This window comes from Bos taurus, chromosome 8, assembly GCF_002263795.3.
Source record: "Bos taurus isolate L1 Dominette 01449 registration number 42190680 breed Hereford chromosome 8, ARS-UCD2.0, whole genome shotgun sequence".
NCBI classification, from domain to species: Eukaryota; Metazoa; Chordata; class Mammalia; order Artiodactyla; family Bovidae; genus Bos; species Bos taurus.
Window position 1 is genome coordinate 22,613,079 of NC_037335.1, and position 21,330 is coordinate 22,634,408.

Genomic DNA, 21,330 nt, shown 5'->3' on the forward strand with positions numbered 1-21,330 from the left:
TTAAAGAACAGCAAAAAAAATTTAAGAACTTATTTTCTGCATATTGATTTACTGGCCAGTTTGTCTCTCTCCTGCTGTGTTCCTTTACATTTCATCCTAGGGTTAATGAAAAAGGAAGGAAAAGAATGGCAGAGGGCGTCACCATATTTTCTGTGATTTTTAAGATGAGAGATTTTTTGTTTCTCATGTCAACTTTCCTGAAAGACAAAACTTGATGGCTGTTTGTGGACAAAAATAAAACAAATATAACTTTGAAGTCCATGAAAGAGAATATAGACAAATGCCTCTTTTGCTGACGCTATGGCAAAGTGTAAGTTAAATCTAAAGAAGGTCAACCAAAAAATGGAAGGAATCATAATATTTGAAAGTTGTCCAACAGTCTCAAAGACAGCCATGTGCACGTGCTAAGTCGCTTCTGTCACGTCTGTCTGCCCATGGGATTCTCCAGGCAAGAATACTGGAGTGGGTTACCATTTCCTCTTCCAGGGAATCTTCCTGACCCAGGCATCACACCCTGGTCTTTATGTCTCCTGGTTTGGCAGGCAGGTTCTTTACCACTGGTGTCACTTGGGAAGCCTCCACAAAGATGGCCAGGTGAGACCAAAAATTGTACATGTAGTCGTGCCCCCAAAAGGGGCCCCAAATGCTGAAGGAAGAAGAAAAGGAACAAAACTTCTTTCACATATGAATTAGAGAGCCCTCTCATTTGTCAGTTGGAGAGAAGCAATGTAAAGACAAGTCTGTAAATTGAGGCAGAGATTTGATAGATCTAGGCTAAACTGAAGCCCTTCCCCACTGTCTAAGCAAACGCACACACACACACATGCACGCACACACACGCACATACACATCGTGGTTAATTCCTGAATTACAATTAGATTTCTTTAATAGTTCTCAATTCTGCCTAAATAGACACATCCCAGGCTATTGGTTGGCAACAGTTGTGTTCTCTGAAATTCCCTTATTTGTGTCTGTGTTCTCTCTTACTCCCGAGGATAATGGAAGGGATGCAAGAGCAGTTATTATTCAAAGGGAATAGTAAACTTAAAGCAAGGCTTTCAATAGGGAAGACAGTACTCATTTTCAGAAGTTTTCTGAAAATGTTTTCTCACGTCCATTTTGTGTTTTCATTTAGACATTTTCTATTTGACCCAGAAAATGTAATGAATCTATAGTTTTAATTTTTACAATAGAAGTTCAGTTTTCCCCTTAAACCTTGTATTTGTCACTCCAAATGGATACCATATACATGAGAAATTAAATAAAGGCTGACATTATCTAGGTATGTAAAGACTTACACACATGTACATACTTATGTACATGTTTTAAAATATGTAAAGATTCCTTTTCTTTGTGTCAGGAACAAAATTTTTCCTTGACTCTGAACTGCATTTTTTCTCTCCTTACCTTGTACATAGGAGGTCAGAGTCCCTCAGCCCCTTTCTAGTGCACTTAAATGTGAAGATTCTAAACAAAGATAATTGTATTTCCAACACTGCCTCACTCACAAGGTATAGTTTTCACCTCTAATAGCACTTTTCATCTGGAATGACAGTGTCCTCAGCCCAAACTTTCTGGGATCACTCATGTGAGCAGGCTTAACACATCCTGAACTTCAGAATTCTACTGTGGAGGGGGCTTGTCTCTTTGTTTGCAAAATCATTCATTTTCCAGGGTCCCTACTCTCTCCCTAGAGTGTTCCTGTGAAGGACCCGAGTTCTCAGTGATGACCTCTTCTGACCTGTGTCCCCAGGTATCAAGGGTCAGCAGCCCTCCGATACTGAGAGATAAAGTGTGTTTCTGTCTATGTAGGTGGAGGCATGATCCAATTGCCATAGTTACACCTTTAGTAGACAATTTTTATTTTGCCACTACAGCTTTTATCGCTCAACTCTTTTACTTAAAGTGTTGAACATTTGTTTATCTCAGAATTTCTGAGTTGGCTATAGGGAATTCAGTGATGGTGTTATGTATTAATAGAAGCATAAAAGTGATGGAAAAAAGTGACCTTTACTTGTTCATGCGGTACATCCATCTGTTGGGCTGACTTGTCTATCCATCTCTGTCTCATGCTCAGAATGCAGAGCCATGAGGCCCAGGCTGTGTCAGGGAGAAATAGCTTTGTTTCTTTACAAACTCATGATGTTTCATATTAAATTTAAATAACAACAAAAGATTTAGGACTTATATTTTACATAGTGATTTGCTGGTCGGTGTTTGCTTCTCTCCTCCTGGGTTGCATTTTCATCCTCGGGTTAATACAAAGGGAAATAAAAGAATGGCAGAGGGGCTTCACCTCATTTTCTGTGATCTTCAAGACTTGAGATATTTTGTTTCTCCTTTCAACTTACTTAGAAAGCAAAACGATAGTTGTTTGTGGAGAAAATAAAACATTTGTATATCTGAACATAAAGCATATGTATATCTGTCATGGAAGTGAAAAAAGATAAGTGACTTTTCAGCTGACAAAATAGCAACATGTAAGTTAAATCTAAAAAAGCTCAGCCAAACAGTGGAAGAATCATAGGATTTGAAGGATGTTAAGCAGTCACAAGACAGGCATCTGTGCGTGCTGAGTTACTTCAGTCATGTCTGACTCTTTGAGACCCAGTGGACAGCCTCCCCCGTCCATGGGATTCTTCATGCAAGAGTACTGGAGTGGGTTGCCATTTCCTCCTCCAGAGGATCTTCATGACCCAGGGATCAAACCCAGGTCTCTTATGTCTCTTGCAGTGGCAGGTGAGTTCTTTAGCACCAGTGCCACCTGGGGAGCCCCCACAAAGACAGCCAGATGAGTCCAAAAATTATCCACGTAGTCTTGCCCGAAAATTGTCCCCAGAGTGTTGAAGAAAGAAAAAAAAAAAAAAGAACAAAAGTTACTTAACATACAGGAGAAGGAAATGACAATCCGCTCCAGTTTTCTTGTCTGAAGAATTCCATGAAAGGAAGAGCTTAGCGGGTACAGTCCTTTTCGGTTCAGTCACTCAGTCGTGTCTGACTCACTGCGACCCCATGGACTGCAGCAGGCCAGGCCTCCCTGTCCATCACCAACTCCAAGAATTGACTCAAACTCATGTCCATGGAATCGGTGATGCCATCCAACTATCTCATCCTCTGTCATCCCCTTCTCCTCCTGCCTTCAATCTTTCCCAGCATCAGGATCTTTTCCAAGGAGTCAGTTCTTCGCATCAGGTGGCCAAAGTATTGGAGTTTCAGCTTCAGCATCAGTCCTTCCAATGAATATTCAGGATTGATTTCTTTAGGTTAAACTGGCTGAATCTCCTTGCAGTCCAAGGGACTCTCAAGAGTTTTTTCCAATAGCCCAGTTCAAAAGCATCAATTCTTTGGCACTCAGCTTTCTTTATGGTCTAACTATCACATCCATACTTGACCTCTGGAAAAACCATAGCCTTGACTAGACAGACTTTTGTTGCCAAAGTAATGTCCCTGCTGTTTGAAATGCTGTCTAGGTTGGTCATAAGTGACGAAATGTGGTCCACTGGAGAAGGACTGGCAAACCACCTCAATATTCTTGCCTTGAGAAAAAACTTTCCCTTTGTATAGTCCACGGAGTTGCAAGAGAGTCATACTCAAATGAGCAACTGACATGTGTTTCACCTAGAAATTAAAGGTCTCTGAACGTGTCAATTCCCAGGCAGATTGATAGGAAGTCTGGGGTCCCCAAGGACGAGAGAGCGGTTTGGGGCTCTCCAGGTGGAGATAGGGTTCTGGAGTTCTCAAGGAGAAGAAAAGAACAAACTTTTTTTCTACATTGCTGTGTCTTAGTCAATAGAACAGTGTATCTTGCTCTAGGATATGTTTCTCTGTAACTAGAACCTTGTAATTTATCTTAAGATGTATGTTATTGGAGTGGGTCTGGTAAGATCTTTCTATTGTTAGTTCTAATCTCATTATCTTAAAATGTATTTGGTGGGAGTTTGTCTAGTAAGATCTTTAAACTTTGAGACATTCTTTTGATGTATTGTAATAAGCAATTAAAAAAGTATATAGCTCCCTCGCTAAGGCTAGGGAGTGGGGCACTCTCCATCCCCCTTCTGATGTCTATGTCAGAAGCTTTCTCTCTTTTTATACTTTAATGAAACTCTGCTATACAAAAGCTCTTGAGTGATCAGCATGGTCGCTGCTTCCGGAGCTAAATCTTCAGAGATCAGGAATCCTACATTCTTCACCATAAGCTATCAGCTCTCCCATCCCTTAATTGGAGAGAAGCAATCTAAAGATGCAGTCTGTAACCTGAAGCAGAGATTTGAGAGATCTAGTCTATATTGAAGCCATTCCCTGCTACTTGATCAGCACACACACACACACACACACACACACACACACTCACACACACACACTCTCGCTCTCTCTTCCTGGTTTACTTCCTCAATTACTGTAGTTCATTACCTTACTAGTTCTCAATTCTACCCAAGTAGCTGCACCCCAGGTTATTGGTTGCCAACGATTGTATTTTCTGAAATAGCCTCATTGGTGTCTGTGTTCTCTCTTACTACTGAGTCAAGGTGGAAGGTGGAAGGTGGATGCAAGTGCAGATATTATTCAAAGGGACATTGAGAGTTTTCTCCAGAAGTCAAGCAAAGAACAATGTACTGTTTAGGAATGAGTTAATGCGCCTTCAAACAGGAGCTATTTCCTCTGATTCCCCTTGCATTTCCCTACCTAGAATGCCATGGTGAAGGCTCCAAGGGTGTTAAAGTAGGTAAAGCAAATGATGAATGTGCAACCTTGGCCAGATGAGCAGCCTGGAAGCGAGAAACACGTCCTGACCTTTCTCTGCACGCAGCTTCCTTAGGCCAAGACATGTCCTGCCTGCAGCTGGGAGTATTTTCCTCTCTAAAATACGAAAGCTAAGGAAGCAGGCTTTTTCAAGTTATTGGTTCAGTTATTTCCAGAAAAAATAATCTTCCCCTAGTTCTGAAGAAAATGCTAATAAGAAGGCAGACTTCTGCCTAGAAGAGCAAGAAGCCTGTTCTACAGACTTGATCAGTGTCCTAGTCCATCTGGGCCGGTAGGTGGCACGCTTCCCCCGTAATTATTTTTAGTAGCCTCAAGAGGAAAAGGGATCCTGCTTTCTAGTCCATTTTGGCCAAGGCTGTTGTTACAGTATTGTAACAAGGACATTCTCTCATTCCCAAAAGTATTCATCTCAAGAAAAACAATAACCTCTTACATAAGAGTTTCTGAAAAGCCTAGAACTTTGACTCAAACTTTTAAGTGGTGGCTTTGCACTGTCAGGGCTTCCCTTGTGGCTCAGACAGTAAAGAATCTGCCTCCAATGTGGGAGACCCAGGTTTGATCCCTGGGTGGGGAAGATCCCCTGGAGAAGGAAATGGCAATCCACTCCAGTACTCTGCCTGGAGAATCCCATGAACAGAGGAGCCTGGTGGGCTATGGTTCATGGGGTGGCAAAGAGTGGGCACGACTGTGACACTATGCTTTGCACTCTTAAGGGGAAATCGGTAGCCAGAAGCACAAAGAAACAGGAAAGAGCTGTATGAATGGCTGGTGCAGGAGAAGGACCAGTGAATCTGGAGAGCATACTGGGAATTGCCACATTGTGAGGAAGTAGCGGCATCATTTGTTTTATCCCATTTCCCAGATAATTGCATTTTTAACACACTGAAAGTTTGTGACAACCCCGTGTCAGGCAAGTCTATCAATGCCATTTTCAAAAGCCCTTGCACACTCACTGTCTTTGTGCCACACTGCAGTAATTCTCAGGATAGTTCAAACCTTTACCAGCAAAATACTCTGAAGGCCCAGATGATCACTGGTGATTTTTCGCAATAAATTATGTATGGTCAGGCCACTCAGGATGTCTGTTTTCTTACTATCTGTACATCCCCTGCCCCACAGTACACCCTATGCACATGACTGGCTTTTCTCTGCACTTGTCCCAGTCCCCAGATTTGATCTCTTTTGTCAAAGGGGTGGTGAGGGACGTGTCCCTCTACTGGTTTCCATGATAACTAATGGGCCAAACTGATCTCACCCCTAGGACCAGCACTCTCCTCCCACATGTGCCTCTCCCTCCTTCCCCATTCCCCACTTCCCCACCCTCTACTCCCCACCCCTCCATTGCTCTCAGAATGAAGCCTGTCACCATGTATTAATACTTCCCACCCCCAGTGCACCACACATGGTGGGGTGTTGCTCCAGCACCTTGCTTCATGTCCTGGGGCAGCACATGTAAGTGCCTCCCATCCATTAAACCATCCCTGCCTCTGTTCTTGATGGCAGATTCTTTCTTTGGTCTCAAAGCTGGGCAAACACAGGTCTTGTAAGCCTGCAGGGTACAACCCAACAATCGGTGGCAGCCAGGAGACGGCAGAAACTCCTGTGAGTGCCCAGAGACAGGATGGGGAAAGGAAAGTTATTAGGGGCATCCAGTAGCACGTGGGGCCCAAAAGTTGCTGGGTGATCCTGAGGTGGCTGTCCACTAACCGAGGGGGCCCAAACGTTGCTGGCTGCAATCCCCAAGCTGTAAGGTACTCCTGAGGTGGCCATCCACTACCATACGGTGCCCAAGAATTGCAGGGGGAATCCCAGAAGCAACAGGGAAATCCCTGGGTGGCTGTCCACTAGGATGTGGGGCCTTTGGGTGGCTGTCCTCATTGAATGGGAGCTGCCCAGAGGTCTGGAGAACAATGGCCTCTGCTAGCTCTGCTACTGTATCAAAGTGAGCCTTTTATAATTGGTTAAGCCAGCTTTCTGGAAGGAATTGGTATTTCTCTTGTGCCTTTGCCATGTAAGTGTTCTACCTGGCTCTCTGGAACTTTAATGTTCTCTGATCTCTTAAAGTAAGGGAAAAAAAGAGCTTTTAGGTAAACTCTATAGAAATAATTATGTTTTAGGTAACACCTATCTAAAATAGTCTCCCCAGATTTTGGTGACTTGAAACTAAGTAAAGAGAATTCATTGACTTTCTGTACTGTGTGGTTCGTTGTGGTGGCCTCTTTGGGACCCCATGGGCTATAGCCCTCCAGGCTCCTCTGTGCATGGGGATTCTCCAGACTAGAATACTGGAGTGGGTAGCCCAGCCCTCTTCCAGGGGATCATCCCAACCTAGGTCTCCTACATTGCAGGCAGATTCTTTAGCGACTGAACCACCAGGGAAGCCCAAGAATACAGGAGTGGGTAGGTAGCCTATCCCTTCCTCAAGCCATCTTCTGACCCAGGAATTGAACCAGGGTCTCCTGCTCTGCAGGTAGATTCTTTACCAGCTGAGTTATCAGGGAAGCCCTGCAGGCAGCTTAGAAAGATATATAATATTATTTGTCATTCCAGTATCATATGTACCTAATGCTTCCCATGTGAGAACATTCTTTCCTTTACTTCTCTTTGCAGTCTTTAGTATAATTGAAATAAAATAATACTGTTTTTATGTCCTCTTCTCTGTAAGACTGAGAGTTTCCATGCAGTAGGAACTACATTTGCTTTATTCACTTGTATTCCTTGGTGAGAATTACACAGTCTGTCACTTAGGGACTCAATATATATGTATAATATGAATGGAATGACTGAATAAAAAAATGTAACCATGCATTGTTTGATAAAATGTTAAATGGAGGTTTGGATTTAATTTTTGAGTAAAGAAACTCATTTTCTTTCATAAGAATTTAATAAATAGAACAAAGTACCAAATTAATAACATGAAATGGTAAACATGTTTTAGAAATTTTAATATGATGTATAGAGGAATTGTAATTTTAGAAATATTTTAAGTATATTAGGTGCAGGAAGGAATAAGTCAATCAGCAACGATAACATCAGGGCCGGCATGACTTTAGGACTCATGCCCCTACAGCTAAATACTTTTATATCTACTTTTTATTACTACTGACAAAGTATTGGCTAAAGTAATACAATGAATTTGGTGGCTAAAGCAGAAATCAGTCGACTGAAATGAACACAGGTGAGTGTACGAGGGTGATGTTGCATCTTTGTCGGTGAGAGTCATCTCAAGCTGAGTTGAGATCTCCATCCATCTTTCTTAACCTCTTTTACAAGCTGCTTGATGAAGAGAGGGCTCCATCATCTCCACTCTTGATGATTTCTCAGGCACAGTCACTGTATTCTTTCTCTTTCAGGTAGACGTGGATTCCGTGGAGGTACCTCTTTAAGGGCAGAGTGAGGCTTATCCTTCCCAGGGCAGAGTAGTCTTCCTGTGCCATCACCTGACCCAGGCAGGCGTCAAGGTCGTCCAGTTGCTGTTGGAGTCCAAGCGGAGCTGCTCCAGGAGGGTGGTGTTCCAGGCAGCAGATGAGCACTCTGTGTGGAAGAGGTTGAAGCTCTGCTGGAGCATCTCGTGGAGCACAGAAATGGCCTGGGCCTCCTGGAGCTGGTCACCCTCCACCATCTGCTGGGGAAAACCGAAGCCTTTTCTGTCCTACAGACAGGAGTGAGGGGAGAGTCTGCTCATTCGGGCCAGGAGGCTGAGGTTCTGCCTGCCAACAAGCACGTGGTTCTGAGACAGATCACAGCCCAGAGATCCTCCCGGGCTGTAGCTGACCAGCACCAGGGCCATCAGTAGAGAGAGCACGAAATCCATGGGGAAGATGAGGCTGCTGCTCAGCTGGCTGAGATGGCGTCTGGTGCAACCTTGGAGGTAGGGTGTCTGATGATAATCTTTCTAAGCAAGGCTTTTAAGTAGGGAAGACAGTACTCATTGTCTTAAATTTCTGTCTCACTTGCCCTGTGTGTTTTCATTTAGAATATTTTCTATTTGACCTAGAAAATCTAAACTCTTAATTTTTATGGTAGAAGGTTAATTTTCCCAATAAAGTTTGGATTTGTCAAAGCAAATGTGTATCAGTTAAATGAGAAATTAAAGAAAGGCTGAAATTATGTAAGTATGTAAAGACTTATAGAGGTATACATACTTATGTATACATTTAAGTATAATATATATAAACATTCCTTTTGTTCATGCTATGTCAAAACAAAATTTTTCCTTGATTCTTAAGTGCATTTTCCCCCCCTTATCTTACTCATAGGAATTCAGAGTCACTCAGGCCATATTGGTTTCTGTAGTTTGTTTTCTGTTTCACAGAGCAGAGGCTTGTAATTAAGAGTGAATGAACTACTCAGTTGTTCTGTTCTTTTGAGAACATTCATTCAGGTTCCTGAGATTACGTTTCACTGGGGCCACAAGATCTTGAGGAGTGGAGTATCTCCTGCCATATCAGTAAACTAGGATGACACAGTCCTCAAGAGTTTCCAGCCCTCCAGGGCACTCAGGAAGGGGGAATACACCTGTGGACTGACAGCTACCAAATTGCAGCTACTCCCTAAGGTGAGCCCAAGGCAACGCAGGAAGTGAAAAAATGCAAGATGCAAGAAAATGCAAGGAAAGGTGACCCAGAAGAGCTGAGATTCAGGAAAGGAATGTTTTCAGTGAGCCCAGACACTTGCCTCCTCCCATACAAAGGAAAAGTGCTAAATTCCTTAACTTGAGATAGCTGGTTTTCTTTAATTCACAAAACTACTTTGATGTTCAGACTACCTCCCCTTTCTTGCAAACCCCTCTATAACCTGTCTCTTCCCCTCAGCTCCTTGGAGCAATTCCCTCAGGGTGACTTGAGATACTGTCTTCTGAATTCCCACTAAATAAAGCATAACTGTCAACTTTTAGGTTGTCACTATTTCTTTATTTTTTAAATTAACTTATTTAATTGGAAGCTAATTACTTTACAATATTGTAGTGGTTTTTTTCATACATTGACATGAATCACCCATGGATGTACATGTGTACCCCATCCTGAACACCCCTCCCGCCTTCCTCCCTGTCCCATCCCTGAGTGTGGTCCCAGCGCACCAGCCCTGAGCGCTGTGTCCCATTCATTGCACCTGGACTGGTGATCTACTTCACATATGGTAAATTACATATTTCAACGCTATTCTCTCAAATTATCCCACCCTCACCTTCTCACACGGAGTCCAAAATTCTGTTCTTTTCATCTGTGTCTCTTTTGCTGTCTCACATATAGGGTCATCGTTACCATGTTTCTAAATTCCATATATATGCGTTAATATACTGTATTGGTGTTTTTCTTTCTGACTTACTTCACTGTGTATAATAGGCTCCAGATCAACAGTCAGGAACAATATACAAGACATGACGGTTTCTTTCAACCTGCTTTTTATGGTAGATCTATTGGAGAAAGAAATGGCAACCTACTCTAGTATTCTTGCCTAGAAAAGCCCATGTCTGGAGGAACCTAGTAGGCTACAGTCCTTGGGATTGCAAAGAGTCAGACATGACTGAGAGACTTCCCTTTCACTTTTATAGTCTTGCACTGGCTGTGCCAATATCCCCACCAGGAATCCTGCTTCTTTTCTGGTGCATGTAGGTCTGAAGATTCTAATTCCAAGATAATTAATTGTCTTTCCAGCACCACCTCACTCACAAGGTGGTTATCACCTCCAGTAGCATTTTTCCTCTGGAATGACAGTGTCCTCAACCCAACCTCTCTGGGCCTCACCCGTGAGGGCTGGCTAACCACATCCTGAGAACTTCAGAATTCTACTGTGGAAGGACTTGTCTCTTTGTTTGCAAAATCATTCATCTTCCAGGATCCCCACCCTCTCCCAGTGCATGTTTGTGTGAAGGAGGGGAGTTCTCAGTGATGACCTCCTTTTCTTCTGCTCCGTGTCCCCAGGTATCAAGTGTTAGCAGCCCTCAGATGCTGAGACCTAAAGTGTGGAGATCTAAGTAGGTGGAGGCATTATCCAATGGCAATTGTTACACCTTTGGTAGACAATTTTTATTTTGCCACTATAGCTTTTATCGTTCAATTCTTTTATTTAAAGAGTTCAAGATTTGTTTTGCTCAGAATTTCTGAGTTGGCTATATGGAATTAATTGATGGTGTTATGTAGTATTGAAAGCTTCTGTCACAGAACTCAGTGCCCTTCAGTTGTTCATTCAGTCTACCTCCTTCTGTTGGGCTGACTTTTCGATGCATCTCTGTCTTGTGGTCAGAATGCAGAGCAGTGAGGCCAGGCTGTGTCAGGGAGAAATAGCCTTGTTTCTTTACTTACTCATGATGTTTTGTTTTATATTTAAAGAACGGCAAGAAAACATTTAAGAACTTATTTTTTGCATATTGATTTCCTGGCTAGTTTGTCTCTCCTACTGCATTCCTAAACATTTCATCCTAGGGTTAATACAAAAGTAAGGAAAAGAATGGCAGAGGGCGTCACCGTATTTTCTGTAATTTTAAACACTAGAGATTGTTTTGTTTTTCACTTCAACTCTCCTGGAAGGCAAAACTTGATAGTTGTTTGTGGACAAAAATAAAACAAAAATAAGTTTGAATGTCATGAAAGAGAATATAGGCAAATGTCTTTTTTGCTGACAGTATGGCAAGTGTAAGTTGAAGAAAGATCAACGAAAAAATGGAAGGAATCATAATATTTGAAAGTTGTCAAACAGTCTCAAAGACAGTCATGTGCACGTGCTAAATTGCTTCAGTCATGTCTGACTCTTTGTGACCCTGTGGACAGGCTCCCCTGTCCATGGGATTCTCCAGGCAAGAATACCTGAGTGGGTTGCTATGTCCTCCAGTTATCTTCCTGACCCAGGGGTTAAACCATGGACTCTTATGTCTCCTGGATTGGCAGGCGAGTTCTTTACCACTGATGTCACCTGGGAAGCCTCCACAAAGATGGCCAGGTGAGACCAAAAATTGTACATGTATTCTTGCCCCCAAAAGGGACCCCAAAGTGTTGAAGGAAGAAAGAAATGGAACAAAACTTATTCAAGAAACGAATTAGAGCGCCCTCTCATTTGTCATTTGGAGAGAAGCAAACTAAAGACAAGCCTGTAAATTGAGGCAGAGATTTGATAGACTAGGCTAAATTGAAGCCCTTCCCCACTCACTGGGCAAACACACAGGCACACACGCAGGCATACCCATGCACACATGCATGCACACACTCATGGACACATCCTTGTTAATTCCTGAATTAAAATTGGATTACCTTAATAGTTCTCAATTCTACCCAAATAGGAACACCCCAGGCTATTCGTTGGCAATAGTTGTCTTCTCTGAAATAAATCCCTTTATTTGTGGCTATGTTCTATTTTACAGTGAGACAATGTGGAAGGGATGCGAGTGCAGTTATTATTAAAAGGGAATAATAAATCTAAAGCAAGGCTTTAAGTAGGGAAGACAGGACTCAGTGTCATGAATTTTCTCTCTCACATCCATTTTGTGTTTTCATTTAGACACTTTCTATTTGACCCAGAAAATTTAATGAATCTATTCTTATAATTTTAACAATAAGTGTTTTGTTTTCCCACTAAACTTTGGATTTGTCACTCCAAACGGATATCAAATAAATAAGAAACTAGTTAAAGGCTGAGGTTATGAAGGGATGTAAAGACTTATACACATGTACATACTTATGTACACATTTTAATACATATAAAGATTCCTTTTCTTTGTGTCAAGAAGAAAATTTTTCCTGGACTCTGTACTGCATTTTTCTCTCCTTACCTTATACATAGGAGGTCAGAGTCCCTCAGCCCCTCTAGATTTCTGTATTTTGTTTACTGTTTTAATCAGAGCAGAGGCTTGTAATTATGAGTGCATGAGCTAATCAGTTGTTTCTGCTCTTTTGAGGACATTCATTCAGGTTCCTGAGGTTACATTTCACTGGGACCACAGGTCATGAGAAATGGAGTGTTTCCTGCCATATCAGTAAACCAGGATGACAAAGTCATCAGTTTCCAGCCCTCCAGGGTGCTCAGGAAGGAGGAATATACCCCTGGTCTGACAGCTATCAGATTGGAGCCACTCCCTAAGGTGAGCCCAAGGGAACTCAGGATGTGAAAAATGCAAGGGGCATGGCCCCAGGATAGGTGAGATGCATGAAAAGAATGATTTCAGTGAGCACAGACTCTTGCATCTTCCTATACATAGCAAAGTGCTAAATACCTTTACTTGAGATATCTGGTTTTCTCTACTTCACAAAAATACTTTTGAGGTTCCGACTACCTGCCTGTACTGCAAACTTCTATACAACCTGACTCCCCCTCTCCCCCCACCCCCCAGCTCCTTGGAGCACTTCTCTCAGGGTGACTTGAAATACTGTCTCCTGAATTCCCACCAAATAAAACATAACTCTCAACATTTAGGTTGTGGCACTTTTCTTCAAGTTGATAGTCAGCAATAACATACTAGACATCACTGTTTCTTTCCACCATTTTTTTATACTAGATCTATAGTCCAATGGCAACCCACTCCAGTACTCTTGCCTGGCAAATCCTGTGGACAGAGGAGCCTGGTAGGCTGCAGTCCATGGGGTCACTAGCAGTCGGACACGACTGAGCGACTTCACTTTCACTTTCACTTTTCACTTTTATGTACTGGAGAAGGAAATGGCAACCCACTCCAGTGTTCTTGCCTGGAGAATCCTAGGGATGTCAGAGCCTGGTGGGCTGCCGTCTATGGGGTTGCACAGAGTTGGACACGACTGAAGCAACTTAGCAGCAGCAGCAGCATAGTCCTCAATAGGCTGTGCTAATACCCCGACCAGGAATCCTGTTTCTTTCCTGTGCACTTAAATGTGAAGATTCTAAACCAAGATAATAAATTATATTTCCAACACTGCCTCACTCACAAGGTAGTTTTCACCTCTAATAGCATGATTCGTCTGAATGACAGTGTCCTTCGCCCAAACTCTCTGACACTCACTCGTGAGGGCAGGCTTACCTCATCCTGAGAAGTTCAGGATCTACTATGGAGGGGCCTGTCTCTTTCTCTGCAAAATCATTCATCTTCCAGGATCCTTACCCTCTCCCTGGAATGTTTCTGTGAAGGACCCGAGTTCTCAGTAATGACCTCCTCTTCTGACCTGTGTCCTCAGTTATCAAGGGTCAGCAGCCAAGAAGCTAAGAGCTAAAGTGTGTTTTTCTTTATGTGTGTGTGTGTTAGTCACTTATTCATGTCCAATTCCTTGCATCCCTATGGACTGTAGTCTGCCAGACTCTTGTGTCTATGGGATTTTCCAGGTAAGAATACTACTTAGCTGGAGGCATTATCCAATTGCAATAGTTACATCTTTTAGGCAATTTTTATTTTGCCACTGCAGCTTCTATCATTCAAACCTTTATTTAAACTGTTGAACATTTGTTTTCCTCAGAATTTCTGAGTTGGCTATAGGGAATTCAGAGGTGGTGTTATATATTCTTAGAAGCTTGTATCACAGAAACCAGTGACCTTTAGTTGTTCATGTGGTACATCCGAATATTGGGCTGACTTGTGCATCCATCTCTGTTTTGTGCTAAGAATGCAGAGCCATGAGGCCAGGCTGTGTCAGGGAGAAATAGCCTTGTTTCTTTACTTATTCATGCTATTTGGTTTTAAATTTGAATAACCATAAAAGATTTAAGAACTTATAATTCTATAGTGATTTGCTGGTCAATGTTTGTCTCTCGCCTCCTGGCTTACGTTCCATTTCATCCTAGTGTTAATACAAAGGAAATAAAAGAATGACAGAGGGGCTTCACCTCATTTTCTGTGATTTTCAAGACTGGATATTTTGTCTCTCATTTGATCTTGCCTAGAAAGCAAAACAGTAGTGTTTGTGGGCAAAAATAAAACATATATATATATATCTGAATGTCATGAAAGTGAAGAAAGATAAGTGACATTTCTGCTGACAAATGGCAAAGTGCAAGTTAAATCTAAAAAAAGCTCAGCCAAACAGTGGAAGAATTGTAGTATTTAAAGGATGTTAAACAGTCACAAAGACAAGCTGGTGTGCGAGCAAAGTCGCTTCAGTCATGTCTGACTCTTTAGGACCCAGAGAACAGCCTCCCTTGTCTATGGGATTCTCCAGGCAAGAATACTGGAGTGGGTTTCCATTTCCTTCTCCAGGGGATCTTCCCGACCCAGGGATCAAACCCAGGTCTCTTATGTCTCCTACAGTGGCAGGTGGGTTCTTTAGCACCAGTGCCACCTGGGAAGCCCCACAAAGACAGCCAGATGAGTCCAAAAATTATCCACGTAGTCTTGCCCCCCAGAGTCTCCCCAAAGTGTTGAAGGAAGAGAGAAAATAACTCAAAACTTACTTAATATACAGGAGAAGGAAATGACAATCCACTCCAGTTTTCTTGCCTGGAGAATTCCATGGACCGAGAGCCTGTGGGGTACAGTCCATTTCAGTTCAGTTGCTCAGACGTGTCTTAGTCTTGTAACCCCATGGACTGTAGCATGCCAGGCCTCCCTGTCCATCCCCAACTCCCAGAACTTACTCAAACTCATGTCCATTGAGTCGGTAAAGTCATCCAGCCATCTCATCTTCTGTCACCCCCTTCTTGTCCCACCTTCGATGTTCCCCAGCATCAGGATGTTTTCAAAGCATCAGTTCTTCACATCAGGTAGCCAAAGTATTGGAGTTTGAGCTTCAGCATCAGTCCTTCCAATGAATATTCAGGACAGATTTCCTTTAGGATGGACTGGTTGGATCTCTTTGCATTCATTGGGACTCTCAAGAGTCTTTTCCAACACCACAGTGAAAAGCATCGATTCTTCAGTGCTCAGCTTTCTTTATGGTCCAACTCTCACATCCATACGTGACTACTGGAGAAACCATAGCCTTGACTAGATGGACCTTTGTTGGCATAGTGATGCCTCTGCTTTTTAATATGCTGTCTCGGTTGGTTGTAAGTGACAAATGTGGTCCACTGGAGAAGGCAATGGCAAACCACTTCAGTATTCTTGCCTTGAGAATCACATGAACAGTATGAAAAGGATACAGTCCCATGGAGTTGCAAATGGGTTGTACTCAACTGAGCAACTGACATGTATTTAACCTAGAAATTAGAGCTGTCTGAGAGTGTCAGTTCCTAGGCAGATTGATAAAAGTCTGGGGTCCCCAAGGACGAGAGAGGGGTCTGGCGCTCTCCAGGAAGATATAGGGTCTGGAGTTCTCAAGGAGGAGAAAAAAACAACTTTTTTTCAATATTGCTTTGTCTTAGTCAATTGAACAAGGTACCTTGCTCAAAGACATGTTTCTCCTTAACAACAACCTGCTGACTTATCTTAAGATGTACATTATAGGAGTGGGTGTGATAAGATCTTTCTATTGTTAGTTCTCATCCCATTATCTTAAAATGTATATTGTGGGAGTGGATCTAGTAAGATCTGTAAACCTTGAGACTTTCTTTTCATTTATTGTAATAACCAATTAAAAAAGTATATAGCTCCCTCGCTAAGGCTAGTGAGTGGGCCACTGTCCGTCCCCCTTCTGATGTCTATGTCTGAAGCTTTCTCTTTCCCTTTTTATGCTTTAATAAAACCCTGCTATACAAAAGCTCTTGAGTGATCAAGCCTGGTCCCCAGTCCCGAAGCTAAATCTTCTTCTTTGGAAATCAGGAATAAGACATCGTTTATGGTAAGCTGTCAGCCCTCTCATCCATTAATTGCAGAGAAGCAATCTAAAGATGAAGTCTGTAACCTGAAGCAGAGATTTGAGAGATCTAGTCTATATTGAAGCCCTTCTCTGCTGCTTGATCAGTAAACCCATACACACACTCTCTCTCTCTCTCTTCCAGGTTAACTTCCTCATTTACAGTATGCGATTACCTTACTAGTTCTCAATTGGACCCAAGTAGGTACACCCCAGGTTATTGATTGGCAACAATTGTATTCTCTGAAATCCCCTTATTTGTGTCTGTTTGTTCTCTTATAGACTTTCCTGATGGCTCAGACAGTAAAGGCGTCTGCTTACAATGCAGGAGACGCCGGTTTGATACCTGGGTTGGGAAGAGCCCCTGGAGAAGGAAATGGCAACCCACTCCAGTATTCTGCCTGGAGAATCCAATGGACAGGATTCTCAGAGGCTACAGTCCATGAGGTCACATAAGTCGGATACGACTGAGTGACTTCACTCTCTCTCTTACTACTCAGTCAAGGTGGAATGGGATGCAAGTGCACTTATTATTCAAAGGGACATTGAGAATTTTCTTCTGAAGTCAAGCAACTGACAATGTACACTTTAGGAAACAGTTAATGCACCTTCAAACAAGAGCTTTTTCCGCTGATTCCCTTGCATTTTCCTACCCAGAATGCCATGATCAAGGCTCCAAGGGTGTTAAAGTATGTAAAGAAAATGATAATGTATCATCATTATCATTATCATTAGCAAATGAATGTAACCTTGGCCAGCTGAGCAGCCTGGAAGCCAGAAACATATCTTGACATTTCACTCCACACAGCTTCCTTAGCCCAAGACATGTCCTGCCTGAAGCTGGGAGTATTTTCCTCTCTAAAATACGAAAGCTAAGGAAGCAGGCTTTTTCAAGTTATTGGTGTCAGCTCTTTCCAGGAAAGGTCCTCCTTGAGCTCTTGTAACAAGGACATTCATTCCCAAAAATATTCATCTCAAGAAAAACAATAACCACTTATTTAACAGTTTCTTAAAAGCCTAGAACTTTCCCTCAAACTTTTAAGTGGTGGCTTTGCACTGTCAGGGCTTCCCTTGTGGCTCAGACAGTAAAGAATCTACCTCCAATGTGGGAGACCCAGGTTTGAACCCTGGGTGATCCCCTGGAGAAGGAAATGGCAATCCACTCCAGTATTCTGCCTGGAGAATCCCATGGACAGAGGAACCTGGTGGGCTGTGGTTCATGGGGTGGCAAAGAGTCGGCAAGACTGAGTAACTACACTTTGCACTCTTAAGGGAAAATTGATAGCCAGAAGCAGAAAGAAACAGGAAAGAGCTGTATGAATGGCTGGTGCAGGGGAAGGACCAGTGAATCTGGAGAGCACACTGGGAACTGCTACATTGTGAGGAAGTAGCGGCATCCTTTGTTTTATCCCATTTCCCAGATAATTGCATTATTTACACATTGAAGGTTTGTGACAACCCCATGTCAAACAAGTCTATCAATGCCACTTTCAACAGCCCTTGCACACTCACTGTCTTTGTGCCACACTGCAGTAATTCTCAGGATAGTTCAAACTTTCACCAACAAAAGAATTTGAAGGTCCAGTTGATCACTGGTGATTTTTAGCAATAAAGTATTTTTTAAATTAAGGTATATATGTATGATCAGGCCACTCAGGATGACTGTTCTCTTACTCTCTGTACATCCCCTGCCCTACCAGTACACCCTATGCACATGACTGGCTTTTCTCTGTACTTGTCCCAGGCCCCAAATTTGATCTTTTTTATCAAAGGGGTGGTGAAGGGCGTGTCCCTCTACTGCTTTCCATGATAACTAATGAGCCCACCTGATCTCACTCCCACTAGGACTAGCAATCTCCTCCCCTAACCCCCTCTCCAACCTTCCCCATTCCCCACTTCCCCACCCTCTATTCCCCACCCCTCCATTGCTCTCAGAATGAAGCCTGTCACCATGTATTAGTACTTCCCACCCCCAGTGCACCACTCATGGTGGGGTGTTGCTCCAGACGTGTGAGTGCCTCCCATCCATTACACCATCCCTGTCTCTGTTCTTGATGGCAGATTCTTTCTTTGGTCTCGAAGCTGGGCAAACATAGGTCTTGTAAACTGCAGGGTACAACCCAACAATCGGTGGCAGGCAGGAAATGGCAGAAACTCCTGTGAGCGGCAAGATTCAGGACAGCAAATGGAAAGTTATTGGGGGCATCCACCAGCATGTGGGGCCCAAAAGTTGCTGGGTGATCCTGAGGTGGCTGTCCACTAACCGAGGGGGCCCAAAAGTTGCTGGCTGTAATCCCCAAACTGTAGGGTACTCCTGAGGTGGCCATCCACTACCATATGGTGCCCAAGAGTTGCAGGGGGAATCCCCGAAGCACCAGGGAGATCCCTGGGTGGCTGTCCACTAGGACATGCGGCCTTTCGGGGGCTGTCCTTGTTGAATGGGGGCTGCCCAGAGATCTGGAGAACAATGGCCTCTGCTAGCTCTGCTACTGTATCAAAGTGAGCCTTTTGTAATTGGTTAAGCCAGCTTTCTGGAAGGAATTGGTATTTCTCTTGTGCCTTTGCCATGTAAGTGATCTACCTGGCTCTCTGGAACTAATGGTCTGTGATTTCCAAGAGTAAAGAGGAAAAAGTGCTTTTAGGTAAACTCTACAGAAATAATTGTGTTTAGGTAACATCTATCTAAAAACGTCTCCCTGGATTTTGGTAACTTGAAACTAAGTTAAGAGAATTCATTGACTTTCTGTGCTGTATGCTTAGTTGTGTTGCACTCTTTGGGACCCCGTGGGCTACAGCCCTCCAGGCTCCTCTGGCCACGGGGATTCTCCAGACAAGAATACTGGAATGGGTAGCCCGGCCCTCCTCCAGGGGATCTTCCCAATCCAGGTTTCCTGCACTGCAGATTCTTTACCAACTGAACAAGCAGGGAAGCCCAAGTATAGTGGAGTGGGTAGGCAGCCTATTCCTTCTCAGAGGGATCTTCCTGACCCAGGAATCGAACAGGAGTTTTCAGCTCTGCAGGTACATACTTTACCAGCTGAGCTATCAGGGAAGCCCTGCAGGCAGCTTAGAAAGATATATAATATTATTTGTCTCTCCAGCATCATTTGGATCTAAAGCTTCCTGTGTGAGGACATTCTTTTCCTTTACTTCTCTTTGCAGTCTTTAGTATAATTGAAATAAAATAATACTGTTTTTATGTCCTCTTCTCTGTAAGACTGAGAGTTTCCATGCAGTAGGAACTACATTTGCTTTATTCACTTGTATTCCTTGGTGAGAATTACACAGTATGTCACGTAGGTACTCAATGTATATGCATAATATGAATGGAATGAATGAATAAACAAATGTAACCACCCATTCTTTAATAAAGTTTTAAAATGGGGGCATGGATTTTCACTTTTGAGCAAAGAAACTCATTTTCTTTGATTTAATAAATAGAATAAAGTACAAATTGAAAAACACAAAATCATAAACATGTTTTAGAAATTTTAATAGATGTACAAATGAAATGTAACTTTACAAATTTCCTAATATTTTAAGTATGTTAGATGCAAGAAGGAATACATAAATCAGGAATAGATAACATCAGGGGAGGCATCACTTAAGGACTCATACCCCTAGGCTAAATACTTTTATATCTACTTGCTTATTACTGCCGACAAAGTATCAGCTAAAGTAATTCAATGAATTCAGTGACTGAAGCAGAAGTCAGAGTCTTCTGAAATGAACACAGGTGAGTGTACGAGGGTGATGTGGCATCTTAGTCGGTGAGAGTCATCTCAAGATGAGTTCAGATCTCCACCTATCTTTCTTAACCTTTCTTGCAAGCTGGTTGATGAAGAGAGGGCTCTTATCATCTCCACTCTGACGATTTCCCAGGCGCAGTCGCTGTATTCCTTCTTTTTCAGGTACACATGGATGCCCTGGAAGTACTTCTTCACGGTCAGAATGGGGCCCATCCTTCCCAGGGCAGAGTCTTTCTCTTCCATCACCTGCCCCAGGCAGGCATCCAGGTCATCCAGCTGCTGATGGAGTCCAGTGCAGAGCTGCTCCAGGAGGGTGGTGTTCCAGGCAGCAGACGAGTGCTCTGTGTGGAAGAGGTTGAAGCACTGCTGGAGCATCTCGTGGAGCACAGAGATAGCCTGGTCCTTCTGGAGCTGGTCACCCTCCACCATCTCCCAGGGAAGACCAAAGTCTTTTCTGTCTTGCAGACAGGAATGAGTGGAGAGTCTGTTCATTTGGGCCAGGAGCCTGAGGTTCTCCCTGGCACCTAGCATGTGGTTCTCAGACAGGTAACAACCCAGAGATCGTCCCGGGCTGTAGCTGACCAGCACCAAGGCCATCAGTAGAGAGAGCACAAAAGCCATGGGGAAGATGTGGCTGCTGCTGGGCTGGCTGAGATGGGGTCTGGGTGAACCTTCAGGTAGGTTCTCTGATGATGATCGTTCTAAGCAAGACTTTTAAATAGGGAAGACAGTATTCATTATCCAAAAATTTCTCTCTCACTTCCTGTTTGTGTTTTCATTTAGATATTTTCTATTTGACCTAGGAAATGTAGTCAATCTAAACTCTAATTTTTACAGTAGAAGTTTAATTTTCCCAATAAAATTTGGGTTTGTCAATATAAATGTATATCAATTAAATGAGAAACTAAATAAAGGCTGAAGTTATGTAAGTATGCAAAGACTTATAGATGTGTACATAGTTATTATGTACAAATTTAGGTATAATATATGTAAACATTCCTTTTGTTTATCTTATGTCAGGAACATAGTTTTCCATTGATTCTTAACTGCATTTTTCCCTCCTTATCTTACACATAGGAATGCAGAGTCACTAAGGCCATGTTGATTTCTATATTTTCTTTTCTGTCTCACAGAGG

At 42.8% G+C, this 21,330-nt stretch overlaps 1 protein-coding gene and 1 pseudogene across 1 annotated transcript; both read right to left on the reverse strand.

The window, feature by feature from the left end:
- Window positions 1-7,916: 7,916 nt before the first annotated feature.
- On the reverse strand, window positions 7,917-8,575 carry LOC112447781 (interferon tau-like; annotated as a pseudogene).
- An 11,652-nt stretch (window positions 8,576-20,227) lies between these two features.
- Window positions 20,228-20,815, reverse strand: IFN-tau-c1 (interferon tau c1). The gene is given in 1 exon segment (NM_001031765.1): window positions 20,228-20,815. A coding segment is annotated over 1 exon segment (588 nt).
- Window positions 20,816-21,330: the final 515 nt, after the last annotated feature.